The following is a 27,501-nucleotide window of genomic DNA, read 5'->3' as shown; positions in this document are numbered from 1 at the left end:
ATTTCTTTATATAACCAATATTTTTTTGACCACTACATATAAAATAGGGTGCTATGGCTCAGGCAAAAATGAATGAGACATGGCCTTTGCCCTGAACGTTATTTATAGTCTGATAAAGACAGAAATGCACATAGATGACCAAGGCTGTGAAAAAAGACTAAGCCATGCCGGTGGCCCCAGCATGCACTTAGGGGTGACTATGTTGTGACAAACCTTATTCATCTTAGTGTTCCTTTTCCTACCCTGGATATTTAAGTAGGAAAATAAAATTGCCTCTTATACAAGGAGAAGAAAAGAACAAAAACCTATCAAGGTGTTTCACAGGTTGAATTAACCTAACATTGAATGTCTAAGCTAAATGGCCCATTAAAAAATGTTTTGTTTTGTCACTTACTTGAGAGATACTTAACCCTGTGACACAGGCTGCCTCCCCAAATATACCATTTTAATATATGGCTCTGATTGTATATTTTTTTTCTGTTTTGCTCTATAGTAACATATATTTGAATTGATCATGACTACAACAGAAAATTCCAGATTTCATTAGCCAGTGTTTTATCATCAGGGAGAGATTATTTTACAACAAAATTCTAAAACAAAACTTTTTATCCATCATACTGTGCCCATTCTCTCCCTCCCCTTTTAGCTGCTCCATTAGTCTGTGCAAATTGCCTTTCATTTTATTGCTTTCCTGGGCTTCTAAGTGCTTGTTTAGAAACAAATTTTCTTAAGTCCAAGCTAAAGTCCAGGATTTATTTGATTCAGTTTTTTTATTGTTTTTTTTTTTTTCTATCAGCCAATTCCTTACATACTCGTTTCAATTTCTGAGAATAAACACCAAGAGCACAGGGCTGCTGAGGCTCTGTGGAATAGATTTCCATTTGGTCCACGAAGCCACACTGAGGGCAAGTCTTGCCTGTTACATTCCTCAATGACTTTCAGGTCAAGCAACCTATTTGAGTCAGGGGACCTAGGAGGAGCTTATTTGTGTTACTGATTCTTCAGGATTTAAAAATGACTAGGCATCATATGGATGACTGAGTGCTCTATTTAAAAAATTAATATGTTTATTATAACTATTTTATTCAGTATTCTATTTTCATATTAGTCTAGCAATCACCAAGTAATTAATATAATGAGACTCCATTCTAGTAAACAATTATCAGAAAAAAAGGTTACTTTCTAGAAATTATATTTGCTATGCCTTTCCTCATAGTTCTTTACATTGCTCATATCTTGAAAGCCAGTGATATTTACTCTGCTTCTTTCCTTCTAGCCATTTAAATTACTCTTTCCTCATACCAGGAGGGATCTCCCTCTGGAAGTCCAGTAGATGCTTCCAGTTCTTATCTTAACTCCTCTTGGCGGTTGCATTTTATACTACAAGCCACTCTTTCACTAAGTCATTGAAATATATCTATATTAAATGCTACCTTAGTGCCAGATGCCATTGGAATCATTGGGAAAAGTAAACTAGATAGCCATAGTCATTGCCCTCTCCGAGCTCTCACCAGTGGGAGATTTAAAAAGAAACAAGCAATTACATGCACAGCTCCCTTCAGTTTTATTGCATGACTTCATTCCATCCAGATTTTATCTACCTTATCAGATCTCTGGCTCAAGGTCTTTGCTAATGAGTCTTCTTTATGTTCAGCATTACTGTTTCTGAGGCTTTCCCCCTAGGTCCCCTGACTCCCCCCACCCCCACCCCTGGATGGAGGGGATCTCATATCTGCTTCTCAGATTTCAACCACCATACATATTCCTGCAATGCCTCTTCTTGCAATTTATAGTTTATTGGACAGCACCACCTCTTAGCACCACCTCAGGGTCTCTCCTTGCCTCCTCCAGCTACATATGTTCAAATTTCTACGAATGAGCTTTTACTCTATAGTAACATATATTTGAATTGATATATATGTTTTTCTTTTTCTTTTCTTTTTTTTTTTTAAACTGGAGATTGAACCACCCAGGGGTGCTTTACCATTTTATTTTATTCAGATAGGGTTTCACTGAGTTGCTTACAGTCTTGCTAAGTTGCTAAGGCTGGCTTTGAACTTGAATCCTCCTGCCTCGGCCTCCAGAGTCTCTTGTATTGCAGGTGTGCACCACCACACTAGATTGGCTTTAACATCTGCTCTTCGGATCTGTTTTTCCTATTATACTTGTATTCATTCTCTTGGAAAATAGCATCACTATTTGTAGAAAATATCTTCACCACTGAGTTCTGTGAGGACAATGAACTTTTGTGACCAGGACTGGATCTCCACTTCTTAATATATTTAGGTGTTCAAATACCTACTGAGTCAATGAAGTCATTTTCTGGACTCTCTTGCCCCACTTACCACTAAGGCAATTAATTCAACTGAACCTCTAGTCCTACAAACTGTACCACCAAAATCTCTCTAGAGATTCATCACCTTGTCATTAACTCTTTTACATTTTTAAGATGCTATTTTTGTTCCCATATTTCTGTCTCTCTCAGTAGCAACCTATATCCATGTGCTTTATGTGACAAATGAATTTTATTTTATAAAATAAAATAGTACAGATGTTTGAGTGTACAGATCCTGTCATGGCGGCCCACTCAGTCACTGGCCCCACAAACACTAAACATGAAGCACCGCCTCATCTCATAAGCAGCTTTTATTTTTTCATTTGTGACGTAGAAATCTATTTCCAGGAAATAAGTTTTAAAATTCTAACATCTAACTTAAATGGAGGAATAGCATGTGGCCCAGGAGGAGGCAGTGAGGCTGTTCACTGGGAGACAAAACCAGAAAATGTGACAGCACAGGCAGAGCTGACCCACAGAACCTGGCCCAGCGCAGGGCCGCCTTCTCTTTATCATTTATGCAAACCCCTTTCAAATCACAGGTAGGATACACCTCTTTCTGGGAGCCTCACTCTAACAATGCTACGGTATTAATGTTGACAGAAGTGTTATAGAGTATCAGAACACAGTACTTGTCATCCTGTCATATTTAAGTGCAGGTCACCCTCATGCCCATCAAATGCATGCTAGTATGATTTAGTGAATTTTTGTTACAATGGAATAAATTGAGATCAACTATTTGAACTACCACAGATGAGTGTGAAGATGTGGTTTTTATGTCTTTCTGTGTCTGGCATAGTTCACTTAACCTCACATCCTCCAGTTCCATTCATTTTGCCACAAATGACAGGGTTGTATTCTTTTTATGACTGAATAATATTCCATTGCACATATATTTCAGTATCTGTATTCTGGATAACAGATACTGAAATATATTTGATAGGAAAAATAAGTCCAGTGTTCTGCAGCACAGTGAGGTGACAAGAGTTTACAATAATCTACTATGTATTTTATGAAGGACTAAAAGAGAGAAGATCAGTTTCTAAATATAAAGAAATACAAAGAAATAAGGAAATGAAAATGCTAATGATCCTACTTTGACTGTTATGCATTATATATATATATATATATATACACACACACACACACACACACACACACACTGAATCATTACATTGTACCACGAATATCTATAACTAGTGTGTAAATTAACCAGAAACAATTTTAAAAATACATTGACTGAATTCCCCAACTGTGTACATGCCGAGTTTTTCACAGTATTTATTGCAGGGAACCCATTACCTGGGTAGCCCAGAACTGCAGTGTCTTAAGCAGTTCCTTTATCAGGATCCACAAAGGAGATCTTTTGAGGAAATCACTGTGAGCTTTCTGCAGTTCATGTCATAACTTTGGATTTTCCTGGGTTAATGGCTGACCTCTGACTCTATTAAATTCATTGTTTTCTAATGAAGGCTGGTAGACCTGAACTATATCACACAGTAACTACTGTGGCCTGTTTTGCTTTGGATACAAAATGGCCCCAAATGACTCATGTGATGAAGGCTTGTTCCCCAGAGCTTTGGGGAGAGAGAAGACCATGAGTGCTCTCACCTCCTCAGTGGATGAATCCACTGATGGCGGATGGACAATGGGCATGGTTGGAGGAAGTACTGCAGGTGTGCCCTTGAAGGAATTATCTTGTCCTTGGTCCCTTCCCCACTCCCACCCTGCTTCCTGGCTTTACTCTGCCTCACCTCAGGCTCAGAATAATGGAGCTCGAAGACTGTGGGCTGAAACCATGAGCCAAAACAAATCTTTCCTCCTCTGAGTTGCTTTTCTCAGTTATTTGTCACAGTGACCAAAAGCTGACTAACCCTTTCCAGAGGCAAAAGGTTCTAATTCCAGGGTTTGCTCTATCCAGTTCATTCCTCCTGATCTCTAGAGCTGCCCACCAGATCCTCATCTGACATGGAATGTCATCATGACAAGGAATGTAGGCTCTGCAGTCAGATTGTCCTGACTTTATCATGTCACCTTGGTTTCACCTCTGTGCCTCAATTTCCTCATTTTCAAAAGGGAAGAGAAAAACTTCTGTCTCACAGATAGCTGCAAAAAATAAATATGTTTATTCGTTCCTTGACCTTGCAAAAGTACCTAGCACACAATGAACTTCCTACACCAGGACATTATTAACATGGTACATTCATGCTTAAAATCATCCTCATTCCTCCTATGATCTCTTCCCGCCTTCCCCCTTATCTAAAAGATAGTTAGTTATAAATTCTTGGACTACAAAGGCCTTCCAAGTCCCTTTCCTATCTGTCCACACTCTGCCTCTTCAGCAGTTTCTCTTACCTTTTCACTGTTTATGTCACCCCTGTGTTTTAGCTGTGACAAGCTGTACACAAAGCTCTCTCTGGACCTCCCACACACTGATAAATACTAGTCCTTTCAGACCTGGGACCTGGTCCTCTGGCCCGATGCGGTCTTCTCTGGGATGATCCCCAGCTCCAGCAGCCAACCTTGAACTGTTTGCCTGTCAGTGCAAGCTCACACATCCCATATTTTGTTGCATGGCGACCCCTTGTTTCTTTGGGTTTCTTTCCTACTAGAGCTACTCTATCTGGTGGGCTCTGTGCTTAGCACAGAGTCTGACACACAGATGATGCATCACTGAACAAATTAGTGCTATAAACAGAATTGGCACATATGACCATGAACATGAGATTTTAAATTTTATTGATTTAGCTTTTGGTCATTTATTGTTATGCATCTTACAGCCTTTTGCAAGGATGACTAATGTGAAATACACACAAATGATGAAAACACCCCTAGAGAGTCGTTTCCTAGGGAATCTGTCCTGGTCAAGGTGGCTAGGACCATCTCCTTAATGCATTTTTCAGATAGTATATATCCAACAATATACTATCCTGGTTTTATCAGATCTGCTTGTCTCTCAGTTTTTCTTGAATTGATGGACACTGGCACCCTCTGTCCAAGGATCACACAAGGCAAAATAAACATGCCCAAACTCAGAACTCTAGAAGACAGTGTCCCAGCCATGGGACAGAAGGTGGGGGCAGGGGAGTCTAAAAATCTGATACCATAACTCAAATTTATGGCTTTATGAAAAATGTAAACTAACGAGGCAAGAGCCAAAGTATTACAGCTCGGGCTTCCAACTCTGAAGGTTGCACCCCTGCAAACTGTTGTTGGAGAGAAAAGTCATAATGTTGGCCTGTGCTCTGGGATTTCACAGTTTAAAATATGCAAGACGAGTGCCTACAATTAATGTGTTATCTAAGGATACACATACCAGTTTAGTGGACAAGGCCAGCAGGCTTCGAGCTGTCGCAGAGATTATGTTTCCCATGTTTTGTTGCATGGGTCTAAAGCCTTTTGAGGTCAGAGCCGGGTATTGGTCTGTGTTTTTGTTGATGATTATCCAATGGAATGACCACATCGTGAACATATTGTTCAATGTGGAGTGGCTTTCACTTTTCTTATGAGCAAAAAATTCTGACAACATCCTAACAGCTGTAGCAACCTGCTGCCCAGAATGGATCTTAAATCAGCAAAGGGATGAGAGCTGCCTTGTCAACAGAATAGCCTCATGTGCCACATGTTGGCATAGGTAAGAGATGACATAAGAACAAAGACAGTTGTCAAATTCTGACACAAGGAATTACCCTAAATTCAGTGAGCTTGCAAGTGGTCAAACATGAAACTCAGACTAGCCTGAAGCTGTGGTCACAATGAAATCATGACCAAAGAAGGTTCCCAAGGGGCTGCCTTTGAAAGCAGACCCCAGAGCCATTTCCTGCTCAGCACCCAAAAGAAGTCAACCAGAGAGAACTGCAGCAGTCTCATTGCAGCAGAGGGCAGGGACATTAAGGCCTCGCCTCATGCAGGACAGAATGAGTGTTTTAAGACACACCAGGCCTGGCTCAGGCCTAGGACAGCAGATGCATGCAGCTGTTAAGGCTGCGTGGAAATGCACTGTGGAAAATGGAAATCAAGGAAATAAAGCGGAGATTCTTCATGGCTTGTCAATTATTTTACTCTAAAGGACATTTCAATCGCCATGAAAGGCTTGGACAGAGGGGCAGCTACGTTACGATGTTTGCTTCTCACTCTGCTGCATAGCAAGGTGGCAGCTGTCTACCTATTTTTGTTGTCATTGTTGCCTCATTTCTCAGGATTTTCTAGTGCTTCACATTTTTGATTTCTTGAAAGAAGCTCAAATTGTAGTCATTATATTTACCTCCCTAAATTTTATTACTATTCAGCAGTTTGGGGGAAGTTATTTGCAAACCTATATTTCACAATAGTCTATTGAACAGCAGCCAAGTTCCACCTTTAGCCTGTGCAGGTAGTGAAATGTATATACATTTATCAACCTATAAAGAGCATGTTGAAGAGTTTTACAACAAATTTAAAAGAATGCTATTAAATTCCTTTTCTAAAAAGTGTAATGTCCTATTATTAGCCTTTTCCAAATTCCTAGTGTTTTTAGAAACCTCAGGAGGTATATAATTTGACAATATTTTGGGGAGAGAGGGTCTTGGAATAAAGAAAGGGGCCCAATTGCTGCAGAAGGTTACTATTTTGTAGTCTTGCTTTTCTTCAGTTTTCCTGTCTGCAAAATTTCCCTCTATAAATATCACATGAAGACCAGACATCATAGGTGATGGCCTACAAGAGATTTGAACACGAGGTGATGTGCCAGATAGTATTTAAAGGGGAAATGCAAAAAAATGAGCAGATATGCAGGGTTCTTTATTCCTGTAAGTTTCCCTAAATTGGGGGTGGGGGAGAAAATTTGTGCAGATAGGAGTTGAGGGCATCAGAGGTTTCAGGAGGAGGGTGGAGCATGAAGGAGACCAGTCTCAGCTTGGGTAGAGTTTTCATAAGGGAGAGAGCAAAGATAAATTTTAGCAGATGAGAATTTTTAGAAAGTAAAGTCAAGTCTGCATTATATGATCAAGTTTTGGTTGACTTCCACTTCGCAGTATCTTCTTCAGAAGATTTCAGTATGCTTTCCTTTTTAAAAGTTAAAAATAATTAGAAAGCAAAGCACTGCTTGTTTACAATAAGAGCTGAACAGCATGGTGCTCCCTGGTGTAGGTAGTGCCTTTTCCCCATACACTAGCTTATTCTTTTAAGCCCAAACTGGAATCCTTTTTTAATCTATGCCACTAAGGAATTTCACTTCAGCTGTTGCCAGAACAGGTGAGATTTTCCTTTCCTTCATGATTTTGGGGACTCCCCAAGAGCTAAAGCGGAAAACAGCCAATTTTAGAAGATCCTAGAAGTGTGCTCTGAATAGCTCAACCTCTTGTCTACTTGCCCCGAGAATTGTTCCTAAAGGAGTACCTAAGCCCCACTTTCTCTGGATTTTGCGTGACTAATACTCCATAATTTTAGTTACATTAAGGAAATGCATCTCCATCATGGTCTATGAGGCATAAAACACTTAATTTAGGGACTGAATGTAGTCTACAGTAAGTGCAGTGTTAGCTACTATTACCTAATCCACAGACCTGAAACAGGTATGTCTTTGTTACTGCAAAATTCTCCTGCCCTAACACTCCTAAGCCTGCAGCTCTGGATGAATATGTGAAGTGCCTGGTGCACTGTAGGATCCCAATAAATATTTGGTGTATGGATGTACAAATGAACAAAAAAGGTTTTTAGCAAAAATTAATTCATCCGGATAAATGGCTTAAGAATATATAGAGGTGGAACTACAACCAGAATAAATTCTTATTTGCTGCTTACATCATTGGAAGCTACTGAAGTAAGATTTGAAACATCTCTTCATTAGGAATGCAGCAAGACCAACTTTCTCATTATATGGGGCAGCACACTGAGTAATAAGAAATCTGGCGTGGCTACAGGATCTTGCACACAGGCCATGGTCAATAAACATTTATTGAATGACTGTCTTGTTACCAAGACTTTGCAGCAATAAGCTTTAGGGGCTTTAGTCTGACCATCTGCTTGAGTGGGATGAGTGGTGACAATGACAGTTCACATTGGGCGTGTGTTCATCAATTCCTAAAATGCACGCCAGGTAGATATAGACCTCTGTCAGAAAATGCAGCAGTATCTGGAAAGCTACCACTTGTCAACTAAGGGTGCAGAGGTGCAGCTGTTTTTGCACTGACGGTTTTAGGTAGAACCAGGAACACTTGGAAACATAATGGAAGAATCAGTCACAATTGAGTTTCTTCTTTGGGGAGCTTGGCCAAAGCTGCCTGGTTATTTCCCATGGAACGTGGAATATCTTTGGCCCATTGCACTGTGGTAGCATCTTGACAGCTCCTTTGATGTCAGCCATACTGCCTGAGTGACTTTCCCTAGTCTGCATGAAAACGTGCAGATGGGAAGTTGTAAACGGTTGAAGAGTTGCTCTCCCATTCCAGGGCTGAAAGCCATCTACCACGGAGCCATCCACAGCGTCCTGTGTGCCACTCCCGCCCCAGCCCACCTGCCACATTCTTCCCAGGGGTGTATTTTACGTGTTGAGGGAAGTGAGAGAACAAAAACAAATGCTCTGCCTCCCTCTTGTTCACTAGGCCACACCCAGAGTGGTTCATCTGTTAGTGTCCCTTCCTTACTTTGTGGGGGCTCAAGGGCTCCTGGGAGGCTTCCCTACCCGCACCACTCCCTGTTTTCTAGGAAAGGAGGAGTTGGAAGACAGAGGGCTCAGCTTGAGGTCCTTCCTTCTCCCTCATTCTCTCCATTTCCCCCACAACCTGCAGACCCATTAGAGGAGGGAGGACTAGAGATTAGAGTTTTTTCAACAGATGACATTTGCCATTATTCTTTCAAGTACAGAAATAAATATCTCATAGATAAGAATAGATGGCGGATCTGCATGATTACCCCCAGCCCAAAAGAATTCATAAGAAAAATGCCTTCAGTAGAGGGAGATTGGGGTGAGACGGAGCTGGGTAGAGAGGAGCCCCGGAGTGACACTTAGGTTTTCACTAACTACTGTGTCCCCAAACAAAGCTCTTCCCTCTCACAGCCCCAGGGCTGTCATTTGTAAAGTTTGGAGAGAAAAATACTGCTCTGCTCACCCCCCATAGCAGCTATAGGAGTCAAATGAGATATTCTTTTTTCATGTGAGATTTTAAAGAGTTTTTTCAACTCTTAGGTTTTAACAATCTTTTTTTTTTTTTTATCAATGAAAGTGACACTTTAAAATTGTTTTCGCTACCTGCTATTAACTAAAGGTATTAAGAAACTTTACAACCAATATAAGAAAAAAATAATATGATTAAATTCTCTGACAAACAGTAATTTCATCTTATTCAAACAGTCTTCTTTCGAGGTAATTTCAGAAAATATGGAGCTATTTACAGAGATTAATAGGTCTTACTTTTCCTTTTATCAGGTGAATAAAGGGGAAAAAAAGCTAAGGTCATGGAAAATTTGAGAGCTTGTGGTTGCTACAATTGGAGAGATTAGTTTATGTTTTCATTTTAAAACTGTTTAGGTTCTGTGGAAAGGGGGCCTGGACCTTTTCAAATTAAAATTGAAGCCTGGTCAGAGAGCAGTAGGAGAGGCAGGGTAAACCTGGAAGAGACCTGAGGTCTCTGGCCACTCTCCAGTGCTGATGACTCCAGTTTGGAGTCCCCATCTTGGTCAGGAGCTACGGGAAGATTGTCCCCTGTCCCTAGAGCCATAGGACAATGCTGAAGGAGGGACAGAAACACTCTGTCTTCAGAGGTTCCTGAACACTTCCTCGTAATTTGATATTCTTACTCTTGTTTCATTCCTTCAAATTTCATAGAGGCTGGCTTCAGGGCTTCAGGCCTTTAACTACTGTGTGTCTGGCTGTCACCTGTGGCCTCCTGTTTCCTCTAGCTGCTGGCACAGAGGGGGAAAGAGCCAGACGCTAGAATCATGGCAGACCTGTGTACAAGCCCCGCCTTGTCCACTTTCCTGGAACAGGCAAAGGAGCCATTAGAGCCGCCAACATGGCCATTATTATGTCACTTTCTGAGTGTGTCACTTCTGAGCCCACACTGACCTGCTCCCCACCCTCGTCACCTTACCTGTGCTGTCCTGTTGGCTCCACAGCCACTGCCTCCTTCCTGATGCTGAGCCTACCTGGCCCCTGAGTCAGGTCTCAGCTCTGACCAGGAGAAAGGAAGTTAAGCAGCAGGGTTTCTACGTTTTCTAAATGGAAAATGAGCATCATCAGTATTTTCTTCCCCCGTATTTCATTTTACTGTAAAAAAAAAATCTTTTACTATATATAAAAAAGAATAAAAATGAAATAGCAGAAGAAGAATTTATGGTGGTCAACTTTAATAAACAGGCAAGTAAAGATATCTTTAATTAAGGAGGGCAAGGGCTAAATAATATTATAGTTGCCATCTGTTAAGCTCCAACTGTATGCCACACATTAAACTAGATGCTTTACATAAGTTATCTAATTTACTCATTGAAAAAGCCCAGGAATTATTGGCACTATTCTTTCTTTCTTTTTATAGCTAAAGAGACTTGGCACTGGAAAGATTAGAGTAGTTGCCTAAAGGTGCCCTGTATACAAGAGGCAGAGCTAGGATTCTGACTCGGTTCTGCTTTTCATCGTACAGAGTGTTGAACTAGAGTTGCCTCACAGTCTGTGTCAACCAGAGCCACATATATGTCCCTGGGCCATTCCATTATAAATCAGAAGACTTAGATTAAGTTATAAGAATAAATTTTTTTAAATCCCATAGTAAGCTAAACAGACCATCACAAAATGACAAAATGAAATTTAGGCCACATCCTAAATGCTTTGTAAGTGTCAATTTATTTAATACAAGGACCCAGTAAAGTAGATGTTAATAATTACTATCATTTTCAGATGGGGAAAATTAACACAGAGTTAAAAGACATGCCCAAGTTCGCACTGCAGTGGCGGAGATAGGAATCCAGTCATGGTGTTATACCACAGCCCTTCTTTGAACCTCTGTCCTACATGCCCTGCTTACGTAGTTACTACCAGAGCTCTCCACTCCTGAACATAATGCCTGCCTGTGGCAGTTAATCTAGGTGCTGTGGCTGTGCTCCGAGAGCCAGCTGCCTCACATCCTCCTTTCTGCACCAGGAGAACATGTTCCCCTCCACCCCTGGGGTCCTGGAACTGTGTACTCCACTAGCTTACCTCTCTGCCATTCCATTAGAAACTACTTTCTGCAACAACAGTATTCCTTCTTGATCTTTTTATTGTGTTTCAGGTAACATTTTAAAACTTGCTACGCCTTGAGCCATATTATTTAGATTCTCTAGTGATGAGATCATAGTGATATTTTTTTCCCTGAATGTTTTGGAACCCACTTTCCCAGGTTCTGCACACTTTTCTGAATCCATAGCCCTCAGCACCGAATCTTCTTCTCTAACCTGATTCTTCCCTCCTGCTCGCCCCTCAGGCTCTCCCACTTTGTTTTCAGAACTCATGGCTTGTCATTAGGCAAAGGCCTCTTCAACCAATTGGAATGCCCCCTTTGTTGTTTGGCTCTAATCAAAGCCTGACTGTTCCCTAATGAACACACTCCCCTGGGGTTCTCATGAATATTGGTCCTGCAGGTCCTGCATCAAAAGTGGGGTGTGGGTTTCTTTGACTCCTTGAAACTTATGCCCTCAAGGCCCCCAGATACTGGATTTCCTACTCGATATTCTCTGATGCCGTTCTCTGTATTTCCAACTCACCTACTCAGCTCACCTGTCCCCAAAGAGCCTCTGTTCTCCATGGAGACCTCCAGTCCTCAGACCTTACCACCACTTCAGCGTGCATCAGCCCCCTCACATTCTTTCCCTCACTCTTCCTCTCCTCCTGAGCCTGCTTACATCTTCTTGTCTACACCAGGAGCAGTGTGCCCTCTCTCTCCTGCTCCTTTCATCCCCCATGATCACTGTAGCCTGGGTTAAACCCACCTTGGCCAGTTCTCCCTCTGTTTGAATCCTCCACCCAAGCAGCAAAATGAGACCAGAGAAGAAGACAAAGCAAAAATAATAAAGAGAACACATCCATGTTTCAACTTCATGACCACACCTCAACAAATCCTATACTTCCCAAGTCAACCACTGATCTTCCTGCTGGTGCTTGAAGGGGCCATTCCCGATCCTCCCAGGGGACTTTACCTTTATTATTCTTCCTCCCGGGCCTTCTCCTGGCTTCACTCCTTCACTTCATCCAGGATATGCTCAAATTCCACTCCTGAGAGGTCTTTCCTGGTAGCCCTGGCTGAAGTGCCTGAAACAGTAATGTGCAAAGTTGGATTTGAGCATCTATGGAGGAATAGGTTGCTTTTGTCCAGGATTGTGACTCCTAGCAAAGCATGGTTGCTGTCCCCAAGGTTTTTATCATGTGCCCTTTCCGTACTCTACTGGTGCAAACCAGACCAGGATATCTCTCCTTCATTCTCTCATCCTGCCAGCCAGCTCAGTGAGGTGACATGATTAGTTCCACTTGCCTTCCCTGAAGGAGCCTCACAGCAGGCCTGGAGCTGGTGCCAGACTGGGAATCGGTATTAGGAAAGCACCGCCCTGGTTTCTTCTCCCACAGGAAGCCTGCCTCATAGGACTTCAGCATTGTCACCCCGTACTGCACCAGCTGCCTCCCCACGTGTCCCTCCTCGAGGTTGTGAAGCCACCCTGGAGTGTGTCCTTTTGCCTTCCTGTGGTAGGAACCAACTGTATCTTGAAAGTAGTGATGGAAATGTTGCCCTTGATGGGTTTCATGTGCTTCATGGCAGTCAATATGACTGAATCATGATCTGGGTTCGGAAAATCTTGTAACCTTGCTAATACAGGGAACACGGATTACTAGTTGGCACAGTGTCCAGCAACTGCTCTTGCTCCTCTGCCAGCCCAAGAGAGAGCTCAACAACCAATAAATGCCAATAAATAACAGCTGAAATTATAAATTGATTTTTGAGAAAAGACATGTAAAGTTGCAATTTCCTAAAAGAATATGACTTAGGCAAACTGAAGAAATGGGTCTGTCCTCTGCCATTCCTGTTGATGCCTTACAGACCTCAGTAAGAGATGTCATCTCCCACTGTACCCACACGCAGAATAATGATGGCCTCTTTCTCTGGAAGTTTCATGAATTTCAAAAAGTAAAATAATTGACTCAGTTTGATACCAAGTATGAGAAATAAAATACTGAGTGCTACTTACTCAGTTATTTGGATTATTGACCTAACTATGGTGCTGGCACTGAAATCATAATTTTTATCCTTTTTTTTTTTTTGGAGGACAAAAATCACCTTTCTTGTTAATAGGGTAAGAAAATTTAAGAAGAAATTTACGGTCTCGAAAAGTAAGCCCTCTTCTGCGAGGGATAGTAATGGTGACAATACAGCAGCTTCAAAAAATTCTGTGAGAAATGGAAGTGTAGATATCCAGCAGTATTCTCCGTAGCATGACATTGAACTGTGTGCGGCCAAAGAACTTCCTTAGCTAATAATGAGCAGAGTTGTGTTTAAAATCACAAATGTGGTAATGGGGCTGAGTGTGCAGCCCTGCACCTCCCTTCATGACTGAGCCTGACTCTTCACAGCTCAGAGCTCATTCATCCTCCAGGAAAGCTGTCCCCTCCCAGAGTTAGGTCTGCCCCCCCCCCCCAGGACGGCCCCACCTAGGAGGTCACCAGCCCTGGAAGGACCACCCTGCTCGGGTCCGACCTCTCCCTCCACCATCCCTGCTCCTGTCTCTCTAGGCAGATGTCGTTCCTGAAGCTACTTCCCAATAAACCTGCTGCACTCATCTGGGAGTCTCAGAATCTGATTCCTAGAGATTCCAACATACAACATAGACTCTGCACTCTGAGAAGTCACTATGGTATTTCCAATTTTATAAATGTCATTAATTGTATGATGATCACGGAACTTAGGTAACTAAATGAATTTTGCCATTGGCTTTTGCTATTCTATGTGGTATTTTTCCTATTTCTCAAATGAAAGTGGCTTGAATCATCCCCAAATAGAGGAAATGTGCTGGGGTATTGGGAATGGTCATAGTTCCAGTTATCACACTACATGATTATTTCCAAAACACAACAAAAAGATAGCAAGCAATTGATATTCCCTGACTATTCTCTCAGAGTTTGGCTTAAGACTAGGAAACTGTATTAATTTGTATTAGTTTGATGGCTTAAAGACTAGGAAACTGTATTAATTTGTATTAGTTTGATGGCTTAAAACAAGTGCTGGAGGCCAGGAGTCTGAAATGAAGGTGTTGTCCAAGTTGATTCCTTCTTTGGCCCTGTGGGAGAATTTCTTCCTTGCTGGTCTCCGAGCTGCTTGCTGGTGGTTGCCAGCAGACCTTGGTACTCCTTGCCTTGTGGACATACCTCTGCAGTCCCTTTCTGTTTCACATGGTAGTCTCTTCTGAGTGTTGTCCCTATGTGGTCTCCCCTCTTCTTAAAAAGGTACCAGTTCTACCTTAACCTAGTGTGACCTGTTAACTACTCTTGATTAAGTACATCTGCAAAGGCCCTATTTCCAAACAAAGTCACATTTTCAGGTTCTGGGTGGACGTGAACTTTTAGGGAGAACTAATTAGCCTACTACAGAGACCAGCTGGGGAAATGATCAAGATTTGTTCCCACTGATATCTGTGTTTGTGCTGTGGTTACTTTAATCCTCTTGCCATCCTTTTTAAAGAAAACATAGTGAGCCAGATGTGTGCAGCAGGCCACACCCAGTGACAGAAGGCTCCTTCAGGCTTAATCAATTAGGTAATTACTAGCACCAAGAGGGAGTTGATTCGGCAGCATGAGTACAACCAGGGGAAGCATCATTACACAGACTCTGGCCATTAATTTTTAGTCATACTCAAAAAGGAGCTTTGGGAAGGAAACGATTTAGATATTTTATTCACTCTCATATACTTAGCTTTTCAAAGCAAGCTCTGATGAGGTAGTTCACACAATCAAATAGTTTGAGGAAAACACCAAAAGGGATGCTATGTGAATATATTTTATTTGGCCACAGGAAATAAATCCACACATCTCAAGTCAAAGAAAAGAGTAGCAAGTCCTGTCTTGGGGGTTCCAGGGAATTTGGGAATGATCCACGTGCCTGCAAGAGGACCCCACGGTACTGCTAAATGTGTAACAAGCATTCTCTGCCTTCTGTCATCTTTCCTCTCATTTTCCCATTAGCCCACTTGATTATAAAATTAAGGAAATATTAATTTACCAAATAGTGGAGAGAGAACTGGCACACAAAGAGACTTCCTGGGCCAACTAGAGGCACCTAAGAACACACTTAGGGGCATTTCTAAGCATATCCATCCATAAAATATTTTTCTCTTTGCTGTGCAAGCAGAAAGGTTGGTAGAATATGTATCGTTGGAAATGACTTTTGCCTCTGAACTTTCAAACATTTGCATTGATCAATGATCATCTTCCCCATAATAGGCTAATGTCTGAGCTTGGAACTTGGTTCCAACTTTAATGCACACACACTAGAATACTGCTCCCAGACTTTGGGACCAAGTCTGAGAGAATGAAATGATGCAGGAAGAGAGAGAGGGATCAGAAAACATCTTGACATATAAATCTCTCTTACTTCCCTACCATGGGTCATTAAAACAAATTTAGAGGAAGAGGAAGGGAATTGCTAAGGCCAAAACATAAAAAATGCTGATATTCAATTATTTTAACTAACAGAAATTATATAAGTAAATGATTTGACCTAATATAAAAATTTAGGCAACTACTTTTCCCCAGTCACTATGCAAAGTGTCTTATGCATGTATTAGCTTTTATAATCCTCAGCATAACCTTGAAGATAGTTATTATATCTCTATTTTTGATGTAGAGAAGCTGAGGCACAGAAACATTAAATCATTTTCCTGAGATCCCCTAAGATTTGAACCTAAGCCTGCTTCACAAGCCATAAAGCCATTTGGGCCTGGTGAAGCATTACTAGACTTTAGAGTAAGATTATTTCCAAAGTCTTTTGTCAAAATCTTAAAACTAGTTAGGTTCATCTGCCTATGAACTTCAAGGGACATATGAGGATTGTTACAAACTGTCAAGGAGATGTGTGTGGTCCATGGGTCTAGGAATATCGAAACGAGGCTGTGCTGGAAAGATGCTGACAGGTCACTACGCCCACAGCAACAGGAAGATGATACTGTGGAGGATAAGAAAAGTCCTTCTGAATATCAAACATTTGCATTTGCAAATATCATTTCAACCTTTGCATCATAATGGATGTGTTTTGTGGAAAAGCAGCCATGTCACTCACTGGCAGCCACAGAATCCTTGGACTGCCTTTATATAAAGTAAAACTATAAGCACTGAGCAAGATGGCATTGGTGGCTTTAGAGGCAGTGCAGAAGGGAGGGAAGAGGAGAATTCCCTAGGCTCCAGCTGCTCATGTACACATAAGCAGTTCCATGTATCTTCAGCAGAATGTGAAAACTGATACTTGTAATGTTGATCATGGAGCATCAAGACAATATTAAATGTACTGTAGTCTGGTAGAAAAACAAAGAAAAGGATATTTATTTTAAGCAATTTTACACTAGTTTTTTTTTTAAAAAAAACTTAAAGTGGCAATGTCTTGGGCCTTGTAGGGTTAATGTTCAGTTTTCTAGGAGAACTTTCATCCACAATGACCCTTCTGAGAGACCCAGACAGATTTTACTGAATGGTAATTATGTCTGTATTTCTGGAACAAGTCAAATAAACTCTTTCATTCGGAGTTTTGCCCATGCTTTTGTTACTTATAAAAGGTTTGATTGGTATAGCAATCATAGTAGAAAGTCATTTATTATGCTGGATCTATTAACACTTGATTCCTCATTAAGAATATTGCCAAATCTGCACTTTTGTTCTTTCTGCTGACAGTGGTTTTCATAGCGCTTCTTGATTTACTTTTATGATTGAAGTTTCAGAAGTAAATGTTTTAATTTAATGTGCACTTGGTGTAACAAATTTGGCCAATGGTTTAGTGAAAGAGTGCCAAGTTCCTGATAGTTTGTCAAGTCTTTCTGGGATGACGTTTGATATAGCAGCTCACCACACACCACGATGTGTGAAGTAGGTAGCAATAATCCCAGTCGTGGCCAGGAGAGTGCCAGGGGGCTGATGAAGGGCCTGAATTGCTTGGAGGGCCCTAACTTCACCCTCAGGCCTCATCACTCTTTTCAGAACAATTTCAAGGCTCTATCCCCAGAGAACTCCCAGCAATTTCTCAGACAAACCATCTGCCTGTTCACTCCTGGCCATCTACTGCAAGGTGACATCTTTCCAGCATTTCTCAGATCCTCTCCTTCCTTCTCCACTCCCCTGCCTAGAGCTCAGAGCATAACTGCTGGGCACTCAGCTCAGAAGTCATCTGAGTGGCAGTCAGCTTGGGAGGATGCTCCACCAGAGTGGGTTCTGTGGCTTCTGTGGCCTCTAACGCAGTAGCTGGTGTGTTTGCCTTTTAAATAGAATTGACCTACTGGCTATGATCCCAAGGCGATGCTGCATTAATGGCATAACACGTTTTGAAATGGACCATTCTGGGAATAATACTAAGATTTGGATTTTCTAACTTTCCTATTGGTTTACATCTGTCTGCTCTAGATTAAAGTTTTCTTCATAAGGTTCTGCCACAAAATTAAGATTTACCTTATACACTATTCCAAAAGGGAAAAAGCCAATACCCATTTATTCATGAAATATTTATTGAACAACCCAGTCATAGGTGCCAGGGAAGGTCTACTCTACTCTATGCAACAGATAAGGCTGACAGCTAAGACTGTAAGACCAGGAACAAGAATGGGAAAGTAGGCAGACCCTCCATGACAGCGTTGATGTGCCATGTGTGGGAAGGCTGGCACTGGGATTAGCTTTTCTCCATCCTATAAGCGCCCAACACCCAAAAGAATTTTCTCCTGGAGGCTGAATTTATTTTCTCTTTCTTTTTGATTGCGGGGTGGGGGTTGAATACTGAGGCTTGACCTTAGGGCCACTGAGCCACATCCCTAGACCTAGTGTGTATTTTACTTAGAGAAAGGGTCTTACTGAGTTGCTTAGTGCCTCGCTTTTGCTGAGGCTGGCTTTGAACTCCTGATCCTTCTCCCTCAGCCTCCTGAGCTGCTGAGATTACAGGCATGATACACCAAGCCCAGCTAAATTTCTTAATTGACTGATTTCAAGCCAGTAACAGAGATTTTCAAAATATGTCCTCTGCCTTCAAATGACTTACTTTTGAGTTGAGCATCTTCGAATGGAACAAAGAACAATTTCAAAGCAAAGTGAGAACTGGATAGAAAAGTATAAGAATAATAGCTGACTCTTACCAAGTACTACTTACTATATGTTTATACATTTATATAGTAAGATATAGATATACTAATGGAAGTATATATCTATATCTACATTTCTCTTAGTCCTCATAGCAACACTGGGAATAAGGTATTTTAGATTCACTTTACAGATGAGAAACTGGAGGTACAGAGAGGTTAAATGATTTGACCAAGCTCACATCTGGAAGCAAGCACAGCCTTGAACTAGCTGGGATTGTTCTCTTACACTGTGTTATACTGTCTCTCAATTTTGGTTAAAGGGAAAGTGATTTACTCCTAGTTGCTGAGATAGAGCAGAGAAGGTGCAAGCATGGCCTAGGTTGACCTGGGCTAACTTCTTTCAGATAGAGAGGCTGGAGTCTGATCTTGCAGAAATGGTAGGTGTTAGCAGGTAGTCCAGGTGGACAGAAACACAAGTCTGGGCGTGAGCAACATGGGAGTTCAGTTGATTGGGAAGACATGGTCCCTCACACTTAACAGTACCTTTCAAGGCCAGAAAGGATGGAATCACTTTGGAAATTCACACCTGAGGGCTGGGGTTGTGGCTCAGCAGTAGAGCACTCGCCTCGCACGTGCGAGACCCTGGGTTCAATCCTCAGCACCTCATACAAAACTGAACAAGTGAAATAAAGGTGTTGTGTCCAACTACAACTAAAAAATAAAATATTTTTTAAAAGAAATTCATACAGTGAATTAAGTTCCTTTTTGCATTGAACTATAGAGAAAAGTACAGACTATTAAAAATCTAGCTATGACAATTATTTCATAGATAACTATTTTGAAATTTTGAAAAATATTGTTAGGAATGAATTTTGAAAGATAATCTATTCAAAGTCACCTTCTGTGAACATTCTTATTTAATAACCGACTCTGAGAAAAGCATGATTAAATTTCTAAAAGAGATAGTGTTTTTCCCATTTTACTTTTTCTGGGAACTAAGTGCCTTGGGAAAATACATGGCAACACTGCCGCTGTCACAATCCGGCCTCCTCACTCTCCAAGTCACTGCCATACAGTTAAAATGACAGTAAAATTCAGTTAAATAAGACCTACTGCAAATACAAATCTTCATACTGCAAATATAAATCTTCAGTTTGTGTGTGTTTTTGTGCATATGCTTGTGTCTGTTAAGAACAGAGCTTGAACGTGGAGGCATTTCAAACAAGGAAAAATATTTAGTGTGATATAAAAATAGTTTACAGTTTGAGTACATTTAGAATCTCAGGAACTGCATACTAATTCTGTGAATATTATATTTTATTCCTCTACCTATTCCCACATGTAGTACTTTATTCTCTTTGAATTGGCTTCTAATGTAGTTTAACCCTGTTTTTGGAAGTGCCCATTAGGTTAATTTCTTTTATTAGTATGAATTTTCTCCTACTGAGTAAAGCCAGCTAATATATTTTCCCCTTTATCATTTCATGTAAAGCAAAAAGTAAATGAGGAAACAATATGATTTCCACTTTGATTTTTTCCCCAAGTCTAAACAATGAAATCAGAGAATCTGTTCTTGAGATCTGGAATCTTGGTATTTGTTGATCCTACAGGATCAACACACTTGATTAGCTGTGAGCCTAGCCCTGGTCTGACTTAATTCAATTTTCAGTAAATTAATTCAATTTTACTAATGTGACTAAAAACTAAATTTCATATCAATATAAACATTCATTAAACTGCAAATAACAAGTCATGCAAACTGTTGAAAAGGACTCATTTTTATTTATAGATGGGTTCTGATAAGAATAGCATTAAATGTGTTTTAGAAGGGAAATGTTGGCATGATTAATGTGCAGTTGTTTGCATTTTTAATATTTCACTCATGTATCAGATTAGTATTTGTGCACACTGTCAGACTTTATTCTGTTCTTGTCAAAACACTTATTACTGCTGACAGGTATAACATATCCACATCAATCCTTAATTCTTTGATTCAATTTTCTAATTGCTTTTTTGGCATGCGATGGTGGCCATTTAGTCTTATGTGATGTATTCATCATATGGTATAATAACGCTCTTTATAATTAGATGTGCCATTTAAAGTGCCTGGGCAGGAAAAAAAATTACTAAGGATTGGAAATTTTTAAATTTCACTACATTTAGACATGATATGAGGTATTGGTATGTCACTGATTCTGGTGGTTATCCATAAATCATAATCACAGGATGTTGAAGAAGAGAGAGACCCTAAAAATCATCCAATCTATCTTTCATGTTCCTTTTGGGGCAGTTGACTTAGTAACATACTCAGGATCACCCACCTAGACAACACCAAAGCTGGCCCTAGATTCATGTGTTCTGAATGCTAGTCGGGAATGGGACATGTATATGTGTGTAAACTTCATTACTGAAATCCCAGCTTGGTTTCTGCTATAAACAGCCAAGCTGAGAGAATGAGAAGCTCCTTGGCCTTAAGTTACGTATTTTTAGTAATATGTATACTTAGAACCTAGTATCACTAGTATTGGGTATAGTTAGAACCTAGATATGAGTTTCAATCCTGAATGTGCTACTCACTAGCTGTGCTACCCTGAGAGTATCATCTCACCTCTCATAATGTCAGTGTGTTAGTCAGCTTTTTCGCTGGTGTGACTTTAAGACCTGACCAGAAGGATTGCAGAGGAGAAAAAGTTTACTTGAGGGCTCATAGTTTCAGAGGTCTCAAACCTCAGGCTCCATTCCTGGGGGCTCGAGGTGAGGCAGAACATCATGGAGGAAGAGTGTGCAAGGGAAACAGCCCACATGTTGATCAGAAAGCAGAGAAAGGGAGAGAATCCACTCAACAGATACATATACATCAGCCAAAGCGGCACCCCAATTCCCACCTCCTGCAGCCACACCCTACGCCTTCAATTCCCACTCAGTTAATCCCTATCAGCAGATTAAATCACTGATTGGGTTAAGACTCTCAAACCCAATCATTTCTCATTTCTCTTCTGAACGTCTTTCTTTAATATTAATAATTTAGATAGAAATTATCATGCCTTATAGTAATCTCATTGTGTGGCCTCTGTGACAAGTTCATTCATTCATCCCTTTGCTTTTTCATCTACATTCAAGGCACCATAATAGATGCTACAGGTACGACAAAGAAGAATCAAAAATGGTGCCTGCCTTAGAGGATCAGGGACATATGACATGTATATCAATACCTGTAATAATAGAAGGGGAGACGTAAGTCCCCAAAAGTTGGCACAGGGTATGGGCATTTCAAAGAGAAGTGAGTACAGGGAGTATAACAAACAGGACCGCCCACAATGAGCTTGATTAATGGGTCGGTAGACTGTTGACACAACTGTCATTCAAGGGAAAAATAAAGAGAATCATAAGAGGAAAAACAAAGTAAAAAGGGAGGACTAAGAACCTCAGACCAGGGAAGACATCATGGATGAGGTGACAGCTGAGCCAGCTTTGAGGGATGCTTAAGATCAGAAAAGTAAGAGACCTGGGGGAAGGATGTCCAAGACAGTGGAAGGACTCTGAGTGAAGCAGATGCAGAACCCCTGGAACACAGTTGTGGGACAGTGAAATTGTAGGACAGAAATTATCAAAAATAAAAGATAAAGTTTGATAAGGGAGTAGACCTAAGACTGGGGGCCCTGGAAGCCATTTGAACTCAGTCCACAGAGATCATAAAGGGTCAACCCTCAAGTCCATTTGGACCCTAGATGTTCTTTTGGTTGGCGGATAGTTTAAGATTTAATGTCTTAAAAGCTAATCAGTGCCCACCATTTTTTATTGTCTTACCTGGAAAATAAGTCAGTCTTCTTAACTGGTATGCACAGTCTAGACTCAGGTTAGTCACCCAGGCTGTGAAGGTAACTGGCATAGGCCAAATCCTGATTTTACCACCTACCAGGTTGGCAGCCTGGTTATATTACTTTTAATATAAGAGTTTACTCTTTGAGCTTTAGTTTCATCACCTGTAAAATGGAAACAGTCCCACATCATGGGGTATGATTAGATCGTGTAAATGTTAGTATAGCACCAGATATATTGTAAGCCTTTAATAAATATTAGCTATTATTATTAAGTTACCCACCTGGGTCTTGAAGGAATTTGAGTTTGCAAGTCCTACTTTGGGACTATTGAAAGTTTTTGAGAAGGGACATAACATCTTTTTTATAACCTTCTGAGTCCTTGAGTATCAAGAGTTAACCTGGCTTAATTGTAATGGCTAGTCCAAAGGCACCACATGGTTCTGTTGAGTCCCTAATTGCGAGGTCTAGTTTTCCAGTGACTAGCCTCAGCATGATCTCTAGAAGCAGCTCACTGGCTCACCCACCCTTGGCAAGGGCCAGCAGAAGAAGAAACAGAACCAGCTCTGCCCATTGGTGTTTCTCAGACCTGCAGCAACTCATGTGGTGGCAGTTTCCAGGACAGATCTTGGGTTCAGCTGGCAGTCTCCGTTTCAGAACACATTATGCATTTTAAGAGCCATAAGCTTGAAAATCCCTAAGCTTCCAGAAGCTTCTCTGGTAATTTGTCTCTGGTAGCTAAAAATGGAAAGAGTTTAACATAAAATGTTGTGCCCCTCAAAATAAGGACTTGAAAATAAGAGTACAGCAGTTTCAAAAACACCAGAGTGATCCAGATAAGTCTTTTGTAAAAGTGCTGTGTGCTTAATAAACAAGGACTAATTACATAACTGTCAGGGATGTTTTCTGGCACAGTCTAACACCAGCTCTTTGCAGTACAACAAATATGAAAATGCCTCGAAGTAAATCCCAGTTGCTGAGTGCTGTAGGCAAACCAGCCCTTGCCTTATCTCTCTCAAAGACAGCCATGGAAAACCCATGATAAATTGCACAGTTCAGTGAACATGTTATGTCATTGTGAAATGATTTTGATTCACACTTATGTATTTATTGCAAAACAACTAAGAAACCTCAAGGTATTAGAAATATTATCATTTGTGGGTTTTGCTGTTTTCTGTTGTAAAATCCAAGTGCTAAGTGTCCCTTTTTTAAAAAATTTGAATCCTGTACTGAAAGTGATATTACCCACAAAGTCTTTGGAAATCATTTTTACAAATTATGTGAATTCCTTCCAGAACTGCCAAAGAACTGTGCTAGCAACTAATATTTTAAACATAATGAATAATTCATGATTTTGCAAATATCCTCTTATAAAAGTTCTTATAGCTAAATATAGACCAAGTTTAAGCCAATTTGATTTTAAAATAGAATTATAATCTTTTATATAGTTTATCAATATAAAGAGATTTTAAAATGTTTTCTGTATAATGCAAGTAAGAGTGAGAGAATTACTCTAAGGGAGATATTACAGAATTAGCTTTTTGTAGGCCTTGTTCATTTTCTGAGGTCAAGATGTTATACTCACAGTCCTTTACTGAGTCTCTGAAGTTTGAAGTGTTAAATAATTAGGCCATATTCCACTGGAAATTACAGTTATCTTTTACTAATTTTTCTCTCCATTGATGCTTTTGATATTTAAACCCAGCATTTGATATTTAAAATCTTTCTGTGCTGGTGTTAAAAACGTTCTAAGGTAGCCTGGCAACATGATCAGCTGACACACTACCAAATCTTACTATTTTTCTAAATTCCCTAAACCAAGAAACTCTAGTTTCTCAACATTTTTTCTGTAATCATAAAATTTTATTCTAATTTTTGCAATCAAGTTGTTTTTACCATGACTTTGCATATTCTAAGTAATGTCAGATGTTACACAGAAAACTGGAAACTAAGAGAGATAACCTTGCCTGGAGATGGAAACTATCAGTTATTTCTTAGACATAGTGAAAGGGATTTGGGTATTTCTAATAAGCTACTATTATTTAAACTTTGACTTCATTTTACATTCTCTTAGTATATTTTAACCAATTGACCTTTAAATATACTTTGCTTTTACTAAATTAAAATAAATTTTAGTTGCCTAGAAATATGGTTGGAAACATTCATAGTATTTTTCTTTTAGCTTGGACTATGACATGCCTATTCTCTAAATATTTACATCATTGGAGAATATCTATGTGCTTATGCTGATTTTGACTTAACATTTTTCAAAAATAAGTCTGTTAAATTAAATGTAAGCTTTAAAGTATGAAACCGTAGTTCATGCACTTGATGTAAGTAATGCAACATGGCCAAGAGCATTTTCTTGGAACATTTTAATGCCCTTTGCTTCTACTACCATGGCCAGTTTCACCTTTATATTGAAAACTCCCAAAATGTATCTATATGAGGATAATTTTAAAACATGAGATTTATGTTGCTATAAAGGAGAAATCCTTTATAACCACATAAAACCGTTGTCACCAGAAATTTCAGTCTAAGTTTTACATGAAAGGGGACATATTTTATCTTTAATGCCTCGTTAAACTTTCTGGAAATGGCAATATTCTAGAATATTCTAGGTGAATACTACATACATCTATATTTCTTCTGAAAAGTTCAAATATTATCAGTGGGAAAAAATCTGAATAAAGCATTTGTTCTAATGATTAAGGCCACAGCATTTTTTCTTTTTAATTTTGCCTTTTTGCAGAGATGTCACTTTGCTATAGCAGCCATGTCTCACCTATAGTTCTATGAATGATAGAGCCAAAACAGCCTTTCCTAGGATAAAATGATATCCTCACTGTTTCAAAGATTACGTTGTATTTAAATTCTGTGTATACGTTTGTGTGCAGGTGGGGGTGTGCACACATGTGTGCTTGAGCATATCTTTATGTGGGGGTGGCACATGCTTGTATGTGCACATGTCATAAGCTGTGTTGTGTGTGGATTTTTTTTGTTTGTTTTGTTTTAAAGAGAGAGAGAGGGAGAGAGACTTTTTAATATTTATTTTGCAGTTAGACACAACATCTTTATTTTATTTTTATGTGGTGCTGAGGATCAAACCCAGCGCCCAGCGCATGCCAGGCAAATGCATTACCACTTGAGCCACATCCCAGCCCTGTGTTGTATGTTTTAAGAACAGACTCAGGAGGCAGTCTGCCTGAGCTTAAATGCCAGCCTTGCTACTTCTTCCCAGCTATATGAATTGAGGAAGTGTTTTTAACCTCTTCCTTGTATTCAGGTTCTCATTGTATTCAGGTTGTTGTAAGATTTACGTAAATTAATATATGTAAGTCACTTTTAACTCTCATCCATAATTAGCACTGAAACACTAATATTACTATCATTCTTCTTTTTTTTTTTTTTTTGGTGGGGAGTTTACTGAAGATTTAACTTAGGGGCACTCCACCACTGAACCACATCCTAGCCCTATTTTGTATTTTATTTAGAGACAGGGTCTCACTGAGTTGCTTAGCACCTCGCCATTGCTGAAGCTGGCTTTGAACTCATAATCCTCTTGTTTCAGTCTCCTTAGCCACTAGGATTATAGGTGTGCACCACCATACCTGGCTTACTATTATTCTCATTATCACATATTCGTTTACTTTATTAATTTCTATTACATTACATATACCAGTGTATTTGTGGGTGATGATTAAATATCACTAAAGTGATATTAAAGATACTTCAACATGAACTCACATGTGAATTTTTTAAAGAAGCCAAGTATATACAAGTGGAGAGGAGAATGGAATACCCCAGGACAGAGAGGGATAGAGAACAGGGAGATGTGAGTCAAAGGATATAAACTTGTACTTCATAGGAAAAATAAATCAAGAGATCTAGTGTTTAGCAGGGGGGCTATAATGAATAACATTGTGTGGCATAGTGAAATCTTGCTAAGAGTATGGACATTTGGTTCTTTTATCTCAGAAAGGAAAATGTTAACTATGTGAAGTGATGGATGTATGAATTTGCTTGACCATAGTAATAAGTTCAACATGTATATATGTACCAAAACATGTTGTACACTTTAAATACAGACAGTAAACATAAATTTAAAAAGTAAAAAAAAAATAAATAAATAAAGATACGCCAACAGAATATTTGGAATGGTGATCACTTAATTAAATAAATGGGGTTGTGTGTAATGTTATTAGTGAGGGGAAATAATTGGGAAGAAACAACAAACATTGCATAACTTTGTGGCTCACTAGCCACACATCAGATATAGAGGGGTGCATTCATTTGTTCTAATAAAAAGGGATTGCATGTCTACGATGGACCAGAGTTAAAATGACCCAGGGTGTGTCCCTGATAACTAGGACTGTGCAGCTGGGCTGACTGGAAGATGGACAGAGTGCAAAGTAGAACAGTAATGTCGCGCCAACTACACAAACTTACTTGAGTTTTCTTTTTCAGGGGGCTCCCAAACCCATAGCCATCGAACCCTGTGCAGGAAACAGAGCTGCTGTTCTGACGGTGTTTCTTTGTCTACCACGAGGATCATCAGGGGCCCCGCCACCTGGGCAGTCAGGTATGGTAAAGGAGGAGCCAACAGCAGTTAGACTGAAAAGAAGAAAGAGTACTGCTAAATAGCACAGTAAGGACCTTTATAGGTCCTAATTTAGAGCATGCTAAAATTTTATTAGCATACAAACTTTCACCCTTGGGGACTTGTGCATTTGGGGTATTTAGTGGCATCAGAGGATGATAGCTTGATACAACCACCTCAGTGCATTTATGATACATTCTTGCTCCCAAGACTAGACCAGTGGAGTCCCTGGGCCAGGTGAACTCGCCCTTGGAATAAGTGTAGCCAGTTTTTGTTCAGATTCTCCTTTGCTACCTGAAGAGCATGGTCTGGTCTCAGACGTAATTATATGTCTCCTCGTGGATGTTTATTCATTCCTGTGACATTGTCCATTTTGTAAGGATAACTCACAGTCAGATCACATGCCACACTTACTTTTCTTCTTATACATCCTCTTCCATCTATTTATAATTTCTACTATTTTTTCTCTCCTTACTGTTTTCTCTACC

The 27,501-nt window shown here is 40.0% G+C and overlaps 1 protein-coding gene across 7 annotated transcripts in view; it reads left to right on the top strand.

Annotated features, from left to right (window-relative positions):
• Positions 1-27,501, top strand: part of Atrnl1 (attractin like 1) — a 694,372-nt gene that overhangs the window by 571,599 nt on the left and 95,272 nt on the right. For 5 of the 7 annotated variants that reach the window (XR_013437180.1, XM_078044839.1, XM_078044731.1 and 2 more), the window contains one exon: positions 26,881-26,995. The exons of the other annotated variants lie outside the window; for them this stretch is intronic. Coding sequence is in view for 4 of the 5 variants with exons in the window: in XM_078044839.1 (XP_077900965.1) it covers positions 26,881-26,995 (115 nt within the window). In the remaining variant the exon portion in view is untranslated. Of the gene's footprint in view, positions 1-26,880; positions 26,996-27,501 lie in introns of those variants that run through there. 7 annotated transcript variants of the gene reach the window in all.

This window comes from Ictidomys tridecemlineatus, chromosome 1 (assembly GCF_052094955.1).
Source record: "Ictidomys tridecemlineatus isolate mIctTri1 chromosome 1, mIctTri1.hap1, whole genome shotgun sequence".
Taxonomy (NCBI): domain Eukaryota; kingdom Metazoa; phylum Chordata; class Mammalia; order Rodentia; family Sciuridae; genus Ictidomys; species Ictidomys tridecemlineatus.
Note: the sequence above shows the minus strand (reverse complement) of the source record. Positions and strands in the feature narration are given on the sequence as shown.